At 43.1% G+C, this 15761-nt stretch overlaps 1 protein-coding gene across 3 annotated transcripts in view; it reads left to right on the top strand.

Annotated features, from left to right (window-relative positions):
- The window catches only part of trim66 (tripartite motif containing 66), a 32584-nt gene that overhangs the window by 13220 nt on the left and 3603 nt on the right, over positions 1–15761 (top strand). The window contains exons 5-15 of one of the 3 annotated variants that reach the window (XM_021321775.2): positions 3767–3896; positions 4242–4358; positions 4520–4634; positions 4911–5057; positions 6411–6528; positions 6718–7502; positions 9676–9867; positions 11815–11935; positions 12038–12119; positions 12220–12406; positions 14791–15677. In XM_021321775.2, the coding sequence (XP_021177450.2) occupies positions 3767–3896; positions 4242–4358; positions 4520–4634; positions 4911–5057; positions 6411–6528; positions 6718–7502; positions 9676–9867; positions 11815–11935; positions 12038–12119; positions 12220–12406; positions 14791–15677 (2881 nt within the window). The remainder of the gene's footprint in view (positions 1–3766; positions 3897–4241; positions 4359–4519; positions 4635–4910; positions 5058–6410; positions 6529–6717; positions 7503–9675; positions 9868–11814; positions 11936–12037; positions 12120–12219; positions 12407–14790; positions 15678–15761) is intronic. The other 2 variants (XM_036130765.1, XM_021321776.2) reach the window with 2 other exon arrangements.

The raw sequence follows: 15761 nt of genomic DNA, 5'->3' as shown, positions 1-15761 counted from the left end.
ATTCGTGAGGAAACCGTGTGAATGTGTTGACAGACAGGATGTGGTCAGTCAGATCAGGCTGATGCACCCGAGGTGATGCTCAGCTCTTTGCCACAGAGATCTGTGATAATCTGCAGGCTCAGAGGAGGAGGAGGAGGGGGGGGGGGGGGGGGTGATGTTGGATGGATGAGGTGAGCTGGCCAGCAGGGAGCAGTAGGACTTTGTTTTTTTTTTTTTTGCCTTTGAGTTATTGTTAGACAGGTTCTATGGACCAAATGTTTCTTCACTGGCCCATTTCCACGTGTTTTAGATGTATTTTGGCACATTTCGTGTTTGCTGGAACTTCAAAGGCCCTGCACTGACACACTGTTTATTTACCTCCTTTGTCGCTCAACACAAGTCCCAGTCAAACCTCAACTTCCTTTAGCTTCAACCTATTTACCACACGTGTATTATCCATTCTGTATCATAGTGCAGATACGGGCCAGCCTTAACATAATAAGCAGTTTTAGCTCGACGATATTACCTTCATGTCCAACATGAGGGTCCAGCTGTGGGCCTGTGTATCAGTTTTTTATATTGTTCATCTCAAAATTTAAATAAATCTTGGGTTTTATGAACATAGTTTGTCATAAACAGACAGATGTTTTGTTTAAAATGATCAAAGTACAACACATGATGGAATCCAGCTGTCCGTCTGGCCCAAAGCAAATAGGCTCAGTCTATGACTGCAGGCCCGTCACCAGAGGTATCTGATCTTTTTATTTAACCTTATTGGTTTGTCTGATATATCCCTCAAGTGCTTTATTATCATTCTCCTTTTTGATTTTGAAATGGTGTTTTTGTTAATTGAAGAAATCATGAAATCTGTTAAAAATGAAAAAATAACTAATTATTAACCACGTTTTTTGTTTCAGTCTAACCAGTCACGCTCAGCCCTGATTAGTGTCTAACTTGTGGGGGGAAAAAATCATCTAAATAGAACATGTTTGATAGAAAACAGATCTCAAAACACATTTTACTGCGGGTGAATAAACTCAAGAACAGATGAGAAACCGTCACTGACATCTATCGACCCTGAAGGAGTCCAAAAGCAATTTCTAAAGGTTCTGGAAAGCCAGCAAAAGTGAGACCCGTTATCCTCAAGCAAGAAAACCTGGAACAGTGGTGAACGTTCCCAGGACTGCCCTGGACGACTTACCCGATGGCGATATGGATCAAAAATAATATCTCAATATTTTTTGACCGAATGCTGATATACAATATTTATCTCAATATGTTTTTTTGTTTCATAAAGTCATTATAAAAAGGCATTGCTGAATCACAGCTTCATCCCAAATGTCTCATAGGCTCACTTTTGACAAACAGCCAGAGCTAAATACGGGAAAAATAACCAACTGGAATACATAAAAGCATAATTACAACGCAACATAAGACCATCTCAAAAATAAACAATATAGTCTCATCTAATAACTCTTTTTTTTAAATTTTTGGATATTTTTTAAAATCTCAACATATTGCAGCAACTTTGAAGTCTGCTCTCTGGTAAAAAAAAAAAAACAATCCTGACCATCAGCACCTGACTAAAGATCATGACCGCTTGGGTTACGCAGCTGGAAAAAAGATTCAAAGCACACCAACAAGTCCACCTCAGAAAGCTTAAAAAAGAAGTGTTTTAGAGAGGAAGTGTCCTAATCCTAAACAAGCTGTGCATGCTCAGAAACCTCCAATCTGACTAAATTAAAACTATTCTGCAAAGACGTGGATTCCCTCACAGTCATGTTAAAGATTCATTACCAATTATTTCAAACTCTTGATGGCAGAGTTGTTGCAGCAGAGGCTGGAAGAACCCGCTATTATGCTAGGCGGGGGGTGGGGGAGTGGGTTATGTTTTCAAATAGGGCCAGACTGTTTTATGTTCCTTTTTTACCTAACTAATAAAGGCACAGATTGAAATCAGTGTATTGCATTTACACTGGTTTTCAGGAAGGATTTGTTGTGGCCTGCGACCTCATTTCAAAAATGGTACCTCAGAGGCGGTTGATGCAGATGGACGTGTTTTTTAAAGAAACACAAAGGTCAAAATGAAAGATTACTTTAAATGTAAGTCTGCCAATGGAGTGAATAATTTCAGGCTCCTCGCTAAAGAACGGATTAGCTGCCAGCAAAAAAAACCCACAAAAACAACAACAACAACAGGAAGTTAGGGTTTCCAATCTGGGAGATTTCTGCAGGTGCCTTTTAGCAATATAGTATGTAAGTTTGTCTTAGAAATGTCAAAGCAGGAATTCAGGATGGCATGAGAGGATTTGAGGATAGAAAGAGGTAATAAAATAAATAAAAAATTGTTGTATATATGTGATTGTTATTAACTGACTACATGCAACCTGGACCTGAAGGGGAAAACAGCATGAAGAGAGAAATCTAAAGTGAATTAGTGTGTAGTTGTGCATAAACCACAATGGGTAAAGATACCGTGCAAATCTATCTGCACCACAGCTTGATGGCAGAGATGAATAATATTAGCTTGTATTATGGTTTGGTGCAAGAATAATCCTTTGGTTGCATCTGAGAGTTTAGCAGCTAATAATGCACCAGGGGTTTGAAAGGATTTCCCCTTCAGATCATCTACATCAGCAAAAAGGACAGAGTGACTGAAAGCAAGAAAAGGTATTTAAGTTGTGTTGTTTTGTTTTTTTCATGTTTAATCTGTAAACCGTCCCTGGTTTCAGTCTCATCTGGTTGCAAAACTGAAACAGACCTATAGCTGGCACCAGGATCCTGTTGCTCCTGGTGCCAGATATTCCTTTGACAGCTACATTTAGTTTTATTTCTGTATTTGCACATTGCGTTTTCCTCTTTGGTAGGCAAGGTTTTTAAAATGGGATGCTTTTATTTTCTCTTGTTATGTCTCAGTCGCAGATTGCAACCCACATTGTTCTGATTTTGTCAGTCTTAGCAAACAGGGCATCTAAAAGAGACCAGCTATACCGTCTTGATTCCTAAAATGGTTTCAAATCTGTATACTGTAAATGGAAAAATATGATTCAGGGGATGTCTCGGAGAAAGCACAATAATTCAGCTCTTGTTAAACGTCAGTCAGGACTGTCATAAGTATGGCGGCGTGGATTTGACATGTTTATTAAAAGGGTGACATTTCTGTCTTTATTCTGAGGGGTTTTCTGCCGTCAGGACTCCTGGGAGCGGAAATGCCTCACACGACTTAATTCACGAGGCGACTTTAATTCACTTCGGTTTCAGTTCACTTTATTCGCACAGTGGCAATTCGCAACACGTCGCCTCAAAGGACTTGTCGAAAAAAATAAATTCAGCCGAATCATACAGATTCCCAGTCAATAAATTTCAATTGATCCTAGTTATCAAACAATGCTGTCAAGTTCAGTTTATCCTTTCCCCATTCTGTCTTACGAGCACCCACTGTTGCAAGCATTACTGTCAGTATTTTTCCAGTTTTGCTGGCTTTACGCTACAAATTAACGCCACATATTACAAATATGCCTCCTACTCGGCTTCTAAACAAAAAGAGGACATTTTTGGGATCTTTAAACCTGTTCAGATGGAACTTTGAATTCACATTTGCGCTTTAACGTCATTTCCAAGGCAGCGGCGCTTTGGTACGACGGCTGTTTGTCTCGTGCTAATGAACTTTTAAGCCGCTTTCGCGAAGACGCAGCATGCTGCGTTCCCTCGTCTCTGGCTGTGTTGTGCTTGTTGACTGTTTCTGATGCTCCGCCGTCCCTCTCCCCTCCCTCTGTGTGTATTTCAGGCCCCGGGTCGTATCCTTGCTCCCTCCTCATGTGCCACGCTCACCGACAGGAGCCCTTGGAACTTTTTTGTGAGTCATGTGACCTTTTGTGCTGCAGCAGCTGTCACCTGTCCTCCCACAAAAACCACAGGTCAGTCCTCCGCCACGTAGCACAAGGGCACAGCAGAGAGGGGGGGGGGTGCTAACCGTGGGTTAAACGCTTCCTCCAAGCTGAAGCGGTCCTTAACTGCCCTGTCATTTTTATCTCATGCATCTGCATACACTACCCTTGGCCGGTCGGACGTTCATTAGCTATTCATACCTGTTTGTTTTCGGTGACGTTGGGGTGCATTTGCTATCCCTCCAAGGTCACCTGCATAATGTGCCATCCTCGGGGAAAACACGTTAAATTCTGCCTTTTTTTTTCTTTCTTTCTTTCCCCTTCGGAGGAATACATTTTTGAGCGCTTGTCTGTGTCCCGTGTGCATGTGTTCAGGGTGGTGCAGATTGGCAAGGCCCTGCAGGATCAGCAGTGGCTGTTTGAAAACCTGATGATGCAAGTGGAAGAGAGGCGGTCTTCGGTGGAAAACAGTGCAAAGCAAATAGAAGACAGGTTAGTTCCAACACAAACAGAGTCTTAATTAGAAGGCAATCAAAGGGCCTGTAAAATGGTGGTAAAATCAATTCATTATTGACCGAACTGTGGCTTTTTTTTTTTTTTGTGTGCATTTTAGACGTAATGAAAACCTTATTTCCCCCCCTCTGTCTGTGCAGGCTGCATGGAGTAAAGATTGCACACAGGAAGGCAGAGAACCAGATTAAAATGGCAAAGATGATTATGATGAACGAGCTTAACAAACGAGCCAACCTATTAATAGAGCAACTGGAGGTAATTACTTTCTCTTTCTTTCCGTCTTATCGTTCAAATAGCCACGAGTGTTCATGCGGAGAATCCATAACAGCCCTGATTTAATCAGCCTCAAAACAGAGGCAGCAGGAGCCCATCATAATCGGGCCGTGTTCCCAAAAAAACGGTATCTCGAGCGGCTAGATTTACTAGGAAAAGCATCTGTTGATTAGAGGCTACACTGAGCCGCGTCTTTCGCTAAGAACTCGTAACTTTGTGCATGTCGTCTTTTTGTTTTTGTTTTGTTTTTTTCCGCAGAAGATTTCAGAGGAGTTTCAGCAGCGTCTGGAGGACCAGCTGCAGGGGGCAATAGAGATCTGTGGCCAGCTGGACCACATTCAGAAGTTCATCACCAGGGCCACGACCCATCACTGCAGAGGCCCGGTGCTCTTCAGCAGGGCTCTGGTGAGACAGTCAGCAGACGTCCAGTGTCCTACTGTAACACACACACACACACACACACACATGAGGGAGACAACAATAGTTGTCTAAGCAAAGAAAAAAAAGGAGTCATCTTTATATGGAGTAAAACAGCAATGCTTGCAAGGATCAGTCCTCCTATGCGAACGGTTGTAGTGTTCAGTGTCCTTTGGTCTCATGAAGAAGCTGTCGGGTCGTACGCTAAAGAAAGCTGCTGAAGTCGCATTAGTAGGTCGAGTTGTGCTTTGGCTCCAGAAGCTACGGATAGCAGGTGTTAGTTGGAGCAACAGGTCTGAAAGATGGAGACATTATTCTGGCACTTATGAAAACAAACCTCATGCTGTGTAGAAGGTTTTGCCCACAACGAGCAATGGAACATCAGGAAACGTTTAAATAAGATTTACTCACAATAATGAAAGATTGGTCTCTTTTAGGACCTGCAGTTAAATATATAGGGAGGAAATGTGATACAAGCTGGTAACAAATTCAAATGTTGCTTTTTTAGCGCAAAGTTATATTCTTGATGTCAAAACATATTCGAAAGTGAATCTATTTATCAATTAATTTCAAAAAGTGAAAATAATTTATTATATAGATTCCTGCACATGAAGGAACATTCACAGGAATAGTGGTATATATTTCAATTGTTGTAATTATATTAATTCTTGTCTCTTAATTGTTTTTGTACACGTAAATCTGAGCCTGCTTAAATGTATGTCTGTGTACTAGACAGCATTTGCACTCAGGACTCGGTAGGGGTCCATCTTGCATGAATTACCAGCGGCTCTGCTGAGGTGTTAGGGAAGCTCAGGTTGCTCTAATAGCTCGTCTGCATGGTTGATTCTGGATCTCTGTGCAATAGACATGTTTCTTTTAATTATCCAAGATAAGACACCTCTGACGTTGTCTCTGCTTCAGGAGCGCCTTAACTAAAGGAACGCTTCAGTCAAAGCCAAATGTCCTGGTTACATCTGTGTGTGTGTGTTGGCCCTTTAAAGAGTACAGCTGCGTTCAACCTGAGCTGCTTGAGGACCTTTCTTTACCACACTTTTTTCCCATCCCTTCAACCTTCCCTTTATGTGCTTGGAAACAGCACTCTGTAAACCCCAATTATTTGGTGTCAATGACTCTCTGCTGAAATACTGTCCAATCAGCAGCCTTCTCCTTGGCCATTACATGGATGTAAAACGACGTAACGTTTCAATGTTCGGTCAAACTGAAGTTTTAGTCTTTGCTCGCTGAGCTACAGTCGTTAAAATCAAGCATCACCGTGTGAAGATTCAAAATAACATAGTTAGAGTTCTGTTTTTGAATTAAATAAACATGTTTGTCCTCTAGATTTCCCTTCAGATGCAGCAGCTGCTGGAGGCGTCCCTCCAGGCAGACTCCTGGAGTCCCGTCAAGATCAAATTCAACTGGGATGCAAGTTACTGGACCAAGCAGATTTCCTCTTTCGGTAAACTGTGTACTATAAAAGCACTATATTAAGCACTGTACTATATATAGGCTTGTTAAAACGTTTGAAACGTTTGAAAAAAGGGAAAATTTAACATAAAAATAACTTGAAATACTTCTACCTGCATTTTGTTCATTGGTACATCCATGGAAGAAGCCCTGAATGATGTTTCTTTTGTGGCTCTTTCAGGTCAGCTAACTGTTGAGGGGGGAAATTGCTCCTATCCTCCAGGATTGCCCTGTCCCAGCATTTTAAGGCCACAGCCCGTCGCCTGTTTGGCTCCGCCCGCCATGTTTCACCGAGGCCGAGAGCCAGGCTGTGGCTACCAGGCCTGCTGCGAGCCTCAGATGTGTTGCCTGCACGGCATTCCCCCTCAGCCGGAGATGGCCACTCTGGACAAAAGCCAGATGGAAAGCACTCTGTTTAACTCCAGCTGTACTCAGCCTGCTCACTTCTCCGCTTCGCTGCACCAGAATCAGCAGCTCCAGAGGTTTTGGGACACAGAGAGCTCCCTGCAGTTCCCTCCTCCTACATCTCCTCTCCCAGGACCAATCCAGCTGAGCTGCAGCCAAGGATCCGCATCGCAAGATCCTCAGCCTGTAACTTATGTCTCCTGTCACCAACTTCAGAGAGAAATACCCCCAGACAGCCAGACTCATCTCAGCGCTGACCGCAGCGGTCCCGAAAAGTGTAAGGGCAGGTTGTCCACGAGCCCGGCTCTGCAGCGAGAGGCCAGCCACAACGCGAGGGACAAAGATGCGACGACGGGGAAGACATGGGAGGAGAGGCGTAGAGGGGAGAAGACCTGCGAACAGACGTCAGAAGATGAGAGCAGAGAGCTTCTGGATGAGGAGCTGGAGGCAGACAGAAGGGATCAGAGTCCGGTCCAGCAGCTGCAGCTTCAGGCTTGTTTAGCTGTGGACCAGCAGAGGACAAGACCTGCTCTCACGCTCAGAGTGCATCGAGACAGCAAGGTGAGAGACCATACAATACTACACAGGCAAGGATTTAATGTAACTACAAAACTAATCCAAGTACATACAGCTGGTTAACACTGTGGGGCTGCACAGTGGCGCAGTTGGTAGGTAGGAGTGTTGCTTTGCAGCAAGAAGGTGCTGGGTTTGAACCCCGGGTTGGACCAGGGGTCTTTCTGCATGGAGTTTTCATGCACACAGATAAAGACAAAGGATGGATGATGAATGGATGCATTAATATCATTGTTAGTATCATAATTTCTGTGTGAACAGTAAGCATGCAGCTTAGCACACAGAATTATTAAAGATCCCTCACATCCGCCTCACTGTGGCTTCCCTCCAAACATTGGCTTCGATGCCCAGGTTGCAGGACACATCCGCCCCCCGCCCCCATCTTTTGTGTGTGTGCTCATATATTGCATGCATATATTTTATTCCAGTTGCAGCTTTTTAAAAAAAAAAGAATTGAAATACTGACTATATGGCAGTCCCTGTCTGTTGTCTGTTCTTTGCTTTTCCTGTGATTTTCTATGCATATTGATTTCTGTTTGTCTGCGCTGTGCTGTTTGTCACCGTGCCTTTAAATTCCCCCTAGGGGACAAATAAAATTTTATTGAATTAATTAGATTCAACACACATCTTATGATTTTTTATAACATTTGCCTCGTTCTGGATGGAAATGACTTCACAGCGTTATGGGGAGGCAAAGCTACAGATTTACGACTGCCTTCAAGTTTGCAAAGGTATCAAAGTAAATTGTGCGGTGGGATTTTTCTTTTCTGCGTTTGTGCACATCTGTCTTCTCATTTCTGTTTCACACGTGGTTCTGTCTAAGCATTACGAGTTCAAAAGAAACCAGTTGGGCTTAGTCTCAGATCATGACGTGGTGAACCACAAAGAACTGTTTATACGCACCTCTCGAAAACCACCTCTGATCGGTCAAGCTCATTTCCTCTAAATGCGCGGAGGCTCAGAGGCTGTGCAGACGACTGCAGGAACTACAGAGGCAACAGAAGCACAATAAAGAAAGCGTTGCTGACAAAATATTAAGGCTGAAAGCAAATGTGTTGAATACGGTTAAACGTTTTAATGGGGAACATGAGGCAGCTTCGAATATTAGTAGTTTATGATCGAAACTCACACTTTATTTTAAAACCAGGGAAATGACTTCTGAAAGTTGACAGCTTGCCTATTAACAGATGGCAAAACATAAAGCTGCCCTTGGTTTTTTGCGAAGAAACGACGGGGAAAACAAAGAGCTGCGCAGGAAATTAAAAATAATGCACCCTAAAATTCCAGGAGTGCACTCATCATCATCAAGCTCACGCTTAATGAAAGAGGTTTTGGCAGCTGCATAATCGCCTCCCTCGCTAAAATAGACGGTTACGAGCACAAAGACGCATGTTATTTTTACGTTTTTCGACTCACTGCACCTGAAAATGATATAAAACCACTTGGGCTCACTCATTTATGTACTTAACCTATCAGTAATGAGCCACTGTGGGAATAGTGGGAGCTGCCAGTTTGATTTTAGCCCCGGTTTGCACCAAGATGAATTCCTGCTCCCCAGCTTCCAAAGAGAAGGATTAGAGTCTTTTTTTTTTCCCCCTCTGCACAGTCTGAATCCTGCATCCTGCTCCCAGGGGGTGTAGATCAGGTAAGTGTTTTAATCACATGATACTTGGGAGCGTGTGCTCAGTTAAGCCTGGCCTGAATATGCATGATGGTGTACTAAAAAAAAAAAAAGAGAGAGAAAAAGATGGTGCTATAGGATTTGCCAGCTTTCCTCCTCATATTATCTGAGACACAGCTCAGGGGTTTAAAGAAAATCTGTGCATTAGTTAAACTGTAATGCAAGACAGAGTGGTAATAAGTGCTCTGCAGGTCGGGCTTAATCAAAGAGCAGCGCTAAACCTGCTGCTGAATTTGCATTTGATAATTGGTGTGGTAACCAAACCTTTCATTGCCTGTATAATAACACTAATTCATGCAGCGTGTTTGTAAAGACCGAGTTGTTTTTTTTCCCCTCCCCAAATAGGTTCTCAGCTGTGTTTTCTCCATTTGTGCACAACACACATCCCACTCCTTTTCCTTTCAGCTGCTAATGGCTCGAGCAGGTGCGTCTCTGCATCTGATTTGTCTTGAAATTCCATTCTCTTACTGTTTCCAACAGAGGTCCACGTCCCTGGAGGCGTCCGCCAGGGCCCACGAGCGTGCATCTGATGTACAGAGCAGCAGGCTCAGCCCCGGTTCGGTGTGCGCGACGAGGAAGAGGCGCTCCCGGAGCATCCCAACAGAACTGGCGGGCCCGCCCTGCAGCCGTCACGCTGAAAAGCCGCCTGCAGGATGCACGAACGGCCAGCAGGTAGGAGCCGCCAACACGGTGAGGCCTGCGTGGAGATCACTCAGGATTTACTTTAGCTTCGCAGAGAAACAGTCCTCCTACACAGTTCCTCAGCAATGCATGACGGACATAGAAGAAGTTTGGTTTCCCATCGAATTACAACCTTTATACAGAAGCATGCCCACTGTTGTCACAGAACCACGGGGGAGGTAGAATGCAGGGAGCGACTGTGCATGGAGAGCTCGCTAATCTTTCAGTTTTAGGCTAATTCAGCCTCAGACGACACAGCTCAATTCTGCGGCATTGTGGGTAATTCAGGTTTCAGCTCTGACTGACCTGAAAAGCCAATCAGAAAGATGAGACGACGGTTAACTTTCGGTTAACTGAAAAAAAGCATTCCTGCTTTTTGAAGCGGAAACCGAGAGAAACTGAATCTTGCTTGACTTCTGTTCAGTCCAGGGCACACATGATGCACAGAAGGTCTGACCTTCAAATGTCTTTGGTTTATATTTACTTTCTGTAGCTACAAATGAACATTTCTGGAAAAAAAGGATGAGTCACACATTTAAAACCATATTCGTTTCCCCTTGAGGCCTAATTATACAATTAAATGATACAATACGACATTGATAAGTGAGGAAACATTTCATCCTTGTTCATTTATAAATGGTGACTTTATATCTTGAGAAGAGGACAGTTTAAGCGTGTGAACTCCAACATTGTTAGAGACGCATCATTTTCTGGTTTTGTTGCTTCTAAAATAAGTAAGGGCAGGAAACGTGTTGAAGCATTTGTTGATGCTACTATTAAGCTCTCTCATGTGTATGTACTTGTTGCAAAGAGGATAATCGTTTGACTTTGTTTCACTCGCTTTAGTAAGTTGTGAATGGATTTTCCAGCTTTTTTTTAATAGTTAGGTCCTGGGCACATTTACCAATGATTTTGTTTTATTTTGGACCAGATCAAGGATAGAGTCCATCTCCTTGGTACAGCAATAATGCGGCACAGTTTTTGTTTTAGCTTTGTAGACAGTTGCAAGCAAACTGCTGATGCTTCATTCTGGTTTCGCTGTAGCTACTGAAACATATTTTAGCTTGCGTGCATGCTGAAGACGTGAGCAGTTATGAATCTGGGCAGACAAGATGTGCAAAAATGTCTACAAACAGGTGCAAAACTTGGGACCTCTGGGTTCCATTTTTTTTGTGTGTGTTTTTGTAGCATCCGCAGTTTTTGCTGTTTTCACTTTTTGCACTGTTAGGCTTCAGTTCATATTTTTACGTTTTCCACTGAATGAAGCCCTTGTCTTCAAAGCTGGTACTAAGTGCAGTAAATCGGTGCGAGCACTAAACGCAAATCAGTTTAGCGCGTAAAGCAAGACATCTGCTGGAGGAAGTTTCAAATATTTTATAGAAACAATGTATGTATGATTGAAAACTAAAACCTTACTAGACTCCTTTGGGCCAAACGCCACGGAGCAAGCCAAAAGCCCTAGATCCTATCATAGACTAGGACCTGAATTTTAACAGCTAAATAAAGTTTATCGATAAATAAACTCTGTATCATCTTAAAACATTACCAGAAAAATATATATGTCATAAAAACAGAACACAGACCAACAGACAGCTGCAGTGCCCCCAAAAGGCTCCTGACCAATGCCAGGAAAAAGGACTATATCACCCCCGTCTCTCAGCTGATGAATGATCGGCATTTTGATATATTATTTGTAGTTTTGAATCTCTCTTCCTTTGCTTTCCTGTAAAGCACTTTGAATTATGCTGTGTTTGAATGGCGCAATACAAATAAACCTGCCTTAGGTTTTGTTAATCCTCAAAAAAAAGTTTAAAGCAATAATGTGGAAGATTTAAGATCTATCGTGATGTTACGTAGATTAAAGAAGCAAATCAGAAGCACATTTTCTGCCAGAGAACCTCGTAACTTGGAGTAAGAACCTTTTTGTCTTGTTTTCAGTGTGATATCCTGGATCTAAAACAAAGGAGAGCTTCAGATGGAGCACTTTGTATCGTCAATGAGTCTGACTCTACCCAGACCGAAAGGTTGTCTCCCTCACTGCCATATAAGACAGAACCAGGTGCTCAATTGTATTTTATCACATCTGTGACTGTCATGAAGATTAAAGAAATTGTTTTAAATAGTAAAAACTCAATGCATGCCTATCTTTTACACTCTTCAGATCACCCAACTGCTTTTGTATACGAAGAGATTGGTCAAGGAGCCCAGGAGACGCACAGACTGCCAAGAAACAGCATCAGCAGGTGCGTAATGTCTTCACGCAAAAATCTCCTCTGATATCCGGTACTTATCATAACAACAATGTTCTGTTTTCCATTAACCATCCTCTGCTTCCCTGTAAAGTAACGGAGAAGCCCTGAAGGACTCGGGGAGGTCCAGGGTTCCAGTGGTTTGCCTGGAGCGGCTCAAAATACTCGTGTCGCAGCTCCCCCCACACGGACGAAGACAAAGCGACCCTTTGCCCGCCAGCGAGACAGACAAGAGCGAAGGCCTTCCCCTGCACAGCACGTGGCACCCGGTAATGCATCTGGTACGTCGCACTTCTTATGATGCCTTACAAAAACTTTTAAAACAAACAACAAAACGGTATTCTTATAATCGCGTCTGAATGATCACAAATTTCCCTTTTCATGACTTTTTGTTACATTCTTTTGTATTTGGAGGCTATTGCTGCATAAAAAGTGAGGTCTGACGTTGAATGTTAGGAAAACCATCTCTGGTTTTCCTCTAGGGGGTCAATCTCTGATCGACAGTAATGATTTATGTCTAAAGAACAGTGTTCAAGTTATGAAACAGGAGACACTGAGAAATATCTCAGTGTCTCCTTATATTCTCATTTAAAATCCGACAAGTACGTCGAGTGGGTTTTTCCAATGCATTTTAATTACTGTGGTTCCACTTGAAAACAAGCAACACCCACACCAGCCAACTGCTGAGGATGAGATATAACTGGGCGATGAGGATCTTAGACATGAAACCAATCAAATAAGATCCTGTCCCTAAGAAACTGGATACCATGAGCTTTAAAATTACGGTTTTATTTTCTCAAACTTCAAATTATTTTTAAACGCTGGCCTGAGGGATGGGTTTGTTTAGAACTACCGGTTCAGTAACTTGTGGAGGATACAGTGGGAACTATAAGGTGGCTTACATAAACCTTCTCTTGGATAAGTAACCTTCTCAGCGCGAGGTGTCAACATGTTGAATTAATTAACCTCAGAGCTAAAACCGAACTCTGAATGTCATGTTTTCAGATTAAAACTAAATCAATGCAGGTTTCTTAAGCAAAACTAGCAATCTGGTGCCACTCTTATATATTTAATTTGATGTTATTGTATTTTATTACTAATTACCTTAGTTTGTATGAGTTGTTTTAGATATTTTTTTTTACATTTCTGTGACTTAAAGCTGATTTTAGCTGCACAGCTAAAAAAAGATAAATAAGGAAACTCTTTATAGTTTAAAGTCTATAAAATTTCTGGCATATTGATCTGGTCAGGTCAGTAGTAGCAGTTAAATCAGTAATTTGGTGTTAATGACATTAACAACAGCGGCACCAAAAGGGGCAACAATAATGCAACCCCAAAAAAAGAGGAATGGTTTTGCAGGTGGAGGACAAAGAATACTTTTTTTGGACTGATTTTCTGTAGTTTTGCATTTGACCCGGGTCAGTGTCACTGCTGCTAGCATGGGGTTATGACTGGACACCTGGACCAGGATGGCACATCAGTACGTGCCATTGCCAGACCCATTGCTGGACCCTTCGCTGGTGCAGCGGGTCCTGGGTTCCTCCTGGTTTATAATAATTCATGGCCCCCTGTGGCCCTGAGTATGCAGGCGGTTCCTGGAGGATCAAAGAATTGATGTTTTGTATAATATCTTGACAGACATTGTAAAACACCTGTATAGCAAAACAGTTTGAGTATCCATTGCGCTGAATGAGTGACAGACAGATGCAATTTATTACCAGCCGTGATCTCAAAATCCAATATGGCTGCCTTGCAAATAATTTTAGAGTTAGCTGCACAAAATTCACAGAGGGACTTTATTATTAGCCTGTGCATCACTTGGATTAGTGTCGTTCTCAGATCAAAGCTACGTATATCTAAACTGGCCAGCCAGATTGTGGCACCTAGTAAATGCCTACTTAAGGTTGGTTTTAGCCAATCGCGGTATCAAACAAAAACGTAAGCAGCAGAAGTTATAAGAAACCGACACAGATGTGGTAGCAGGAGCTACGCGTGCGTCCTCCTGTGCGGCCATGTTTATGTTGGTTTGGCCCAGGTGTTCTCCTGGGCACTTCTCTTTTGAGATATACTCTTTGGCTTTAGGAGTGAATTACCTCTACATCAGTGTTAATTTGGTCATATTTATCTCACAAGTAAGGAATACACAAACAACTAAGGGCAACCTAATTTTGTCCAGTGGTACTTGTACTACAGTTTGAGAATCAAGGGCTTCGGCTAATAATGTTAAATCATTTGGATTTGCAAAAACTTAACACCATAAGAAATAAACTTTCTAACTGACCTGAACGTATCAATATAAATGTTACCTTTGCTAATTATTGTTTGCTAATTTTTAGCTTTATAATGTCAGCTTTGAACCGAGAATAGTTTGTTGTCATCGCAAGCAAGCTGAGGTGCTTCTGGTAACTCAATTTAACTTTACAGCTGATGTTGTTACCTTAATTTTCCTATCTCAGTCTCCACATTAAAACAAACCAAAATTAAATTAAGCCATTAGTTATGCTTCAATATTAATATGTGAGGTGTTATATAAACTGAACACATTAGGTAAGAAGTGGGAGATTGATAAATGCTCATATTAAAGTGTGTCTGTGTTGCTAACAATGTAAATATGTGCTGACCCGTTGTGAAACTCTGAAATAAAGCTCTTCTTTTGTGACCGTAGGGAACAGCCGGGGGGTCTGACACCAGAAGGACCCACCGCTCTCTCACGGTGCGACCCGCTCGCAGCCCGTCTGCCACCTACTCTGACACCTGTGACTTTAGCAGCAACAACAGCAGGAGACTTGGCTCCCACACAGCATCCACGCAGCTTCCCACTGACTCCAAATGTGCGGCAGAAAGTTACTCTGCGCTCGATCTGGATTCTGACTCAGATCCCAGGTCAGTTTCGGAGGACGTCGTCTGTTATCAGACTGGTCCAGGCCTTCCGTCAAACTCGGACGGATCACTGGATTCTGATCCAAACGCAGCATCTTCCTCTGAGGCTGAGTTTGAGCTTGTTGCTGGAAGAGAATCGGCAGGTTCAGGTGAGCTTAGGCAGTGTGGGGATTCAGAACCGAGCCTTGAGTATGAGGCGGAGCCAGACACGGATGCCGGAGCAGGGTCAGACGACGCTCAAGGGCTGGATGCCGATGCAGAATCAGGGGATGCTGAAACCGAGTCTGACACCCAGCCTGAATACGATCCCAGCTTTCAGGCCGAAACCGACTCGGACGCTATATCCGGCCAGCCTCCACATTCTCAGGGCTCCGTGGAGTCCGATCTCGACTTGGAGTCGGAACCCGAGCCGACAACCGATGACCCCCAGCCGCTTCGTTCCGACCTGGAGGAGGAACCGCAGATGGGTCCAGGTCCGAGGCAGCTCCTGATTGCAAACCCTGCAGCTCACAGGGACACAGAGGAGATTCAGACAGAGCAGGACGTGGACGAGATGGAGAGCGAGGACTTCTGTGCTGTCTGTCTGATCGGAGGGGAGCTGCTGTGCTGTGATCGCTGTCCTAAAGTCTTTCACTTATCATGCCATGTTCCGCCTCTGCTCAGCTTCCCCACGTAAGCTCCTTAAGTGTACTCTTGACATCTCTGAAGTTCTCTTGAGCTTTTATTCTGTAGCAGGTATAGCTAATTGTAACCTCT

The sequence above is a fragment of the Fundulus heteroclitus genome, unplaced genomic scaffold (genome assembly GCF_011125445.2).
Source record: "Fundulus heteroclitus isolate FHET01 unplaced genomic scaffold, MU-UCD_Fhet_4.1 scaffold_38, whole genome shotgun sequence".
Lineage (NCBI taxonomy): Eukaryota > Metazoa > Chordata > Actinopteri > Cyprinodontiformes > Fundulidae > Fundulus > Fundulus heteroclitus.
Note: the sequence above shows the minus strand (reverse complement) of the source record. Positions and strands in the feature narration are given on the sequence as shown.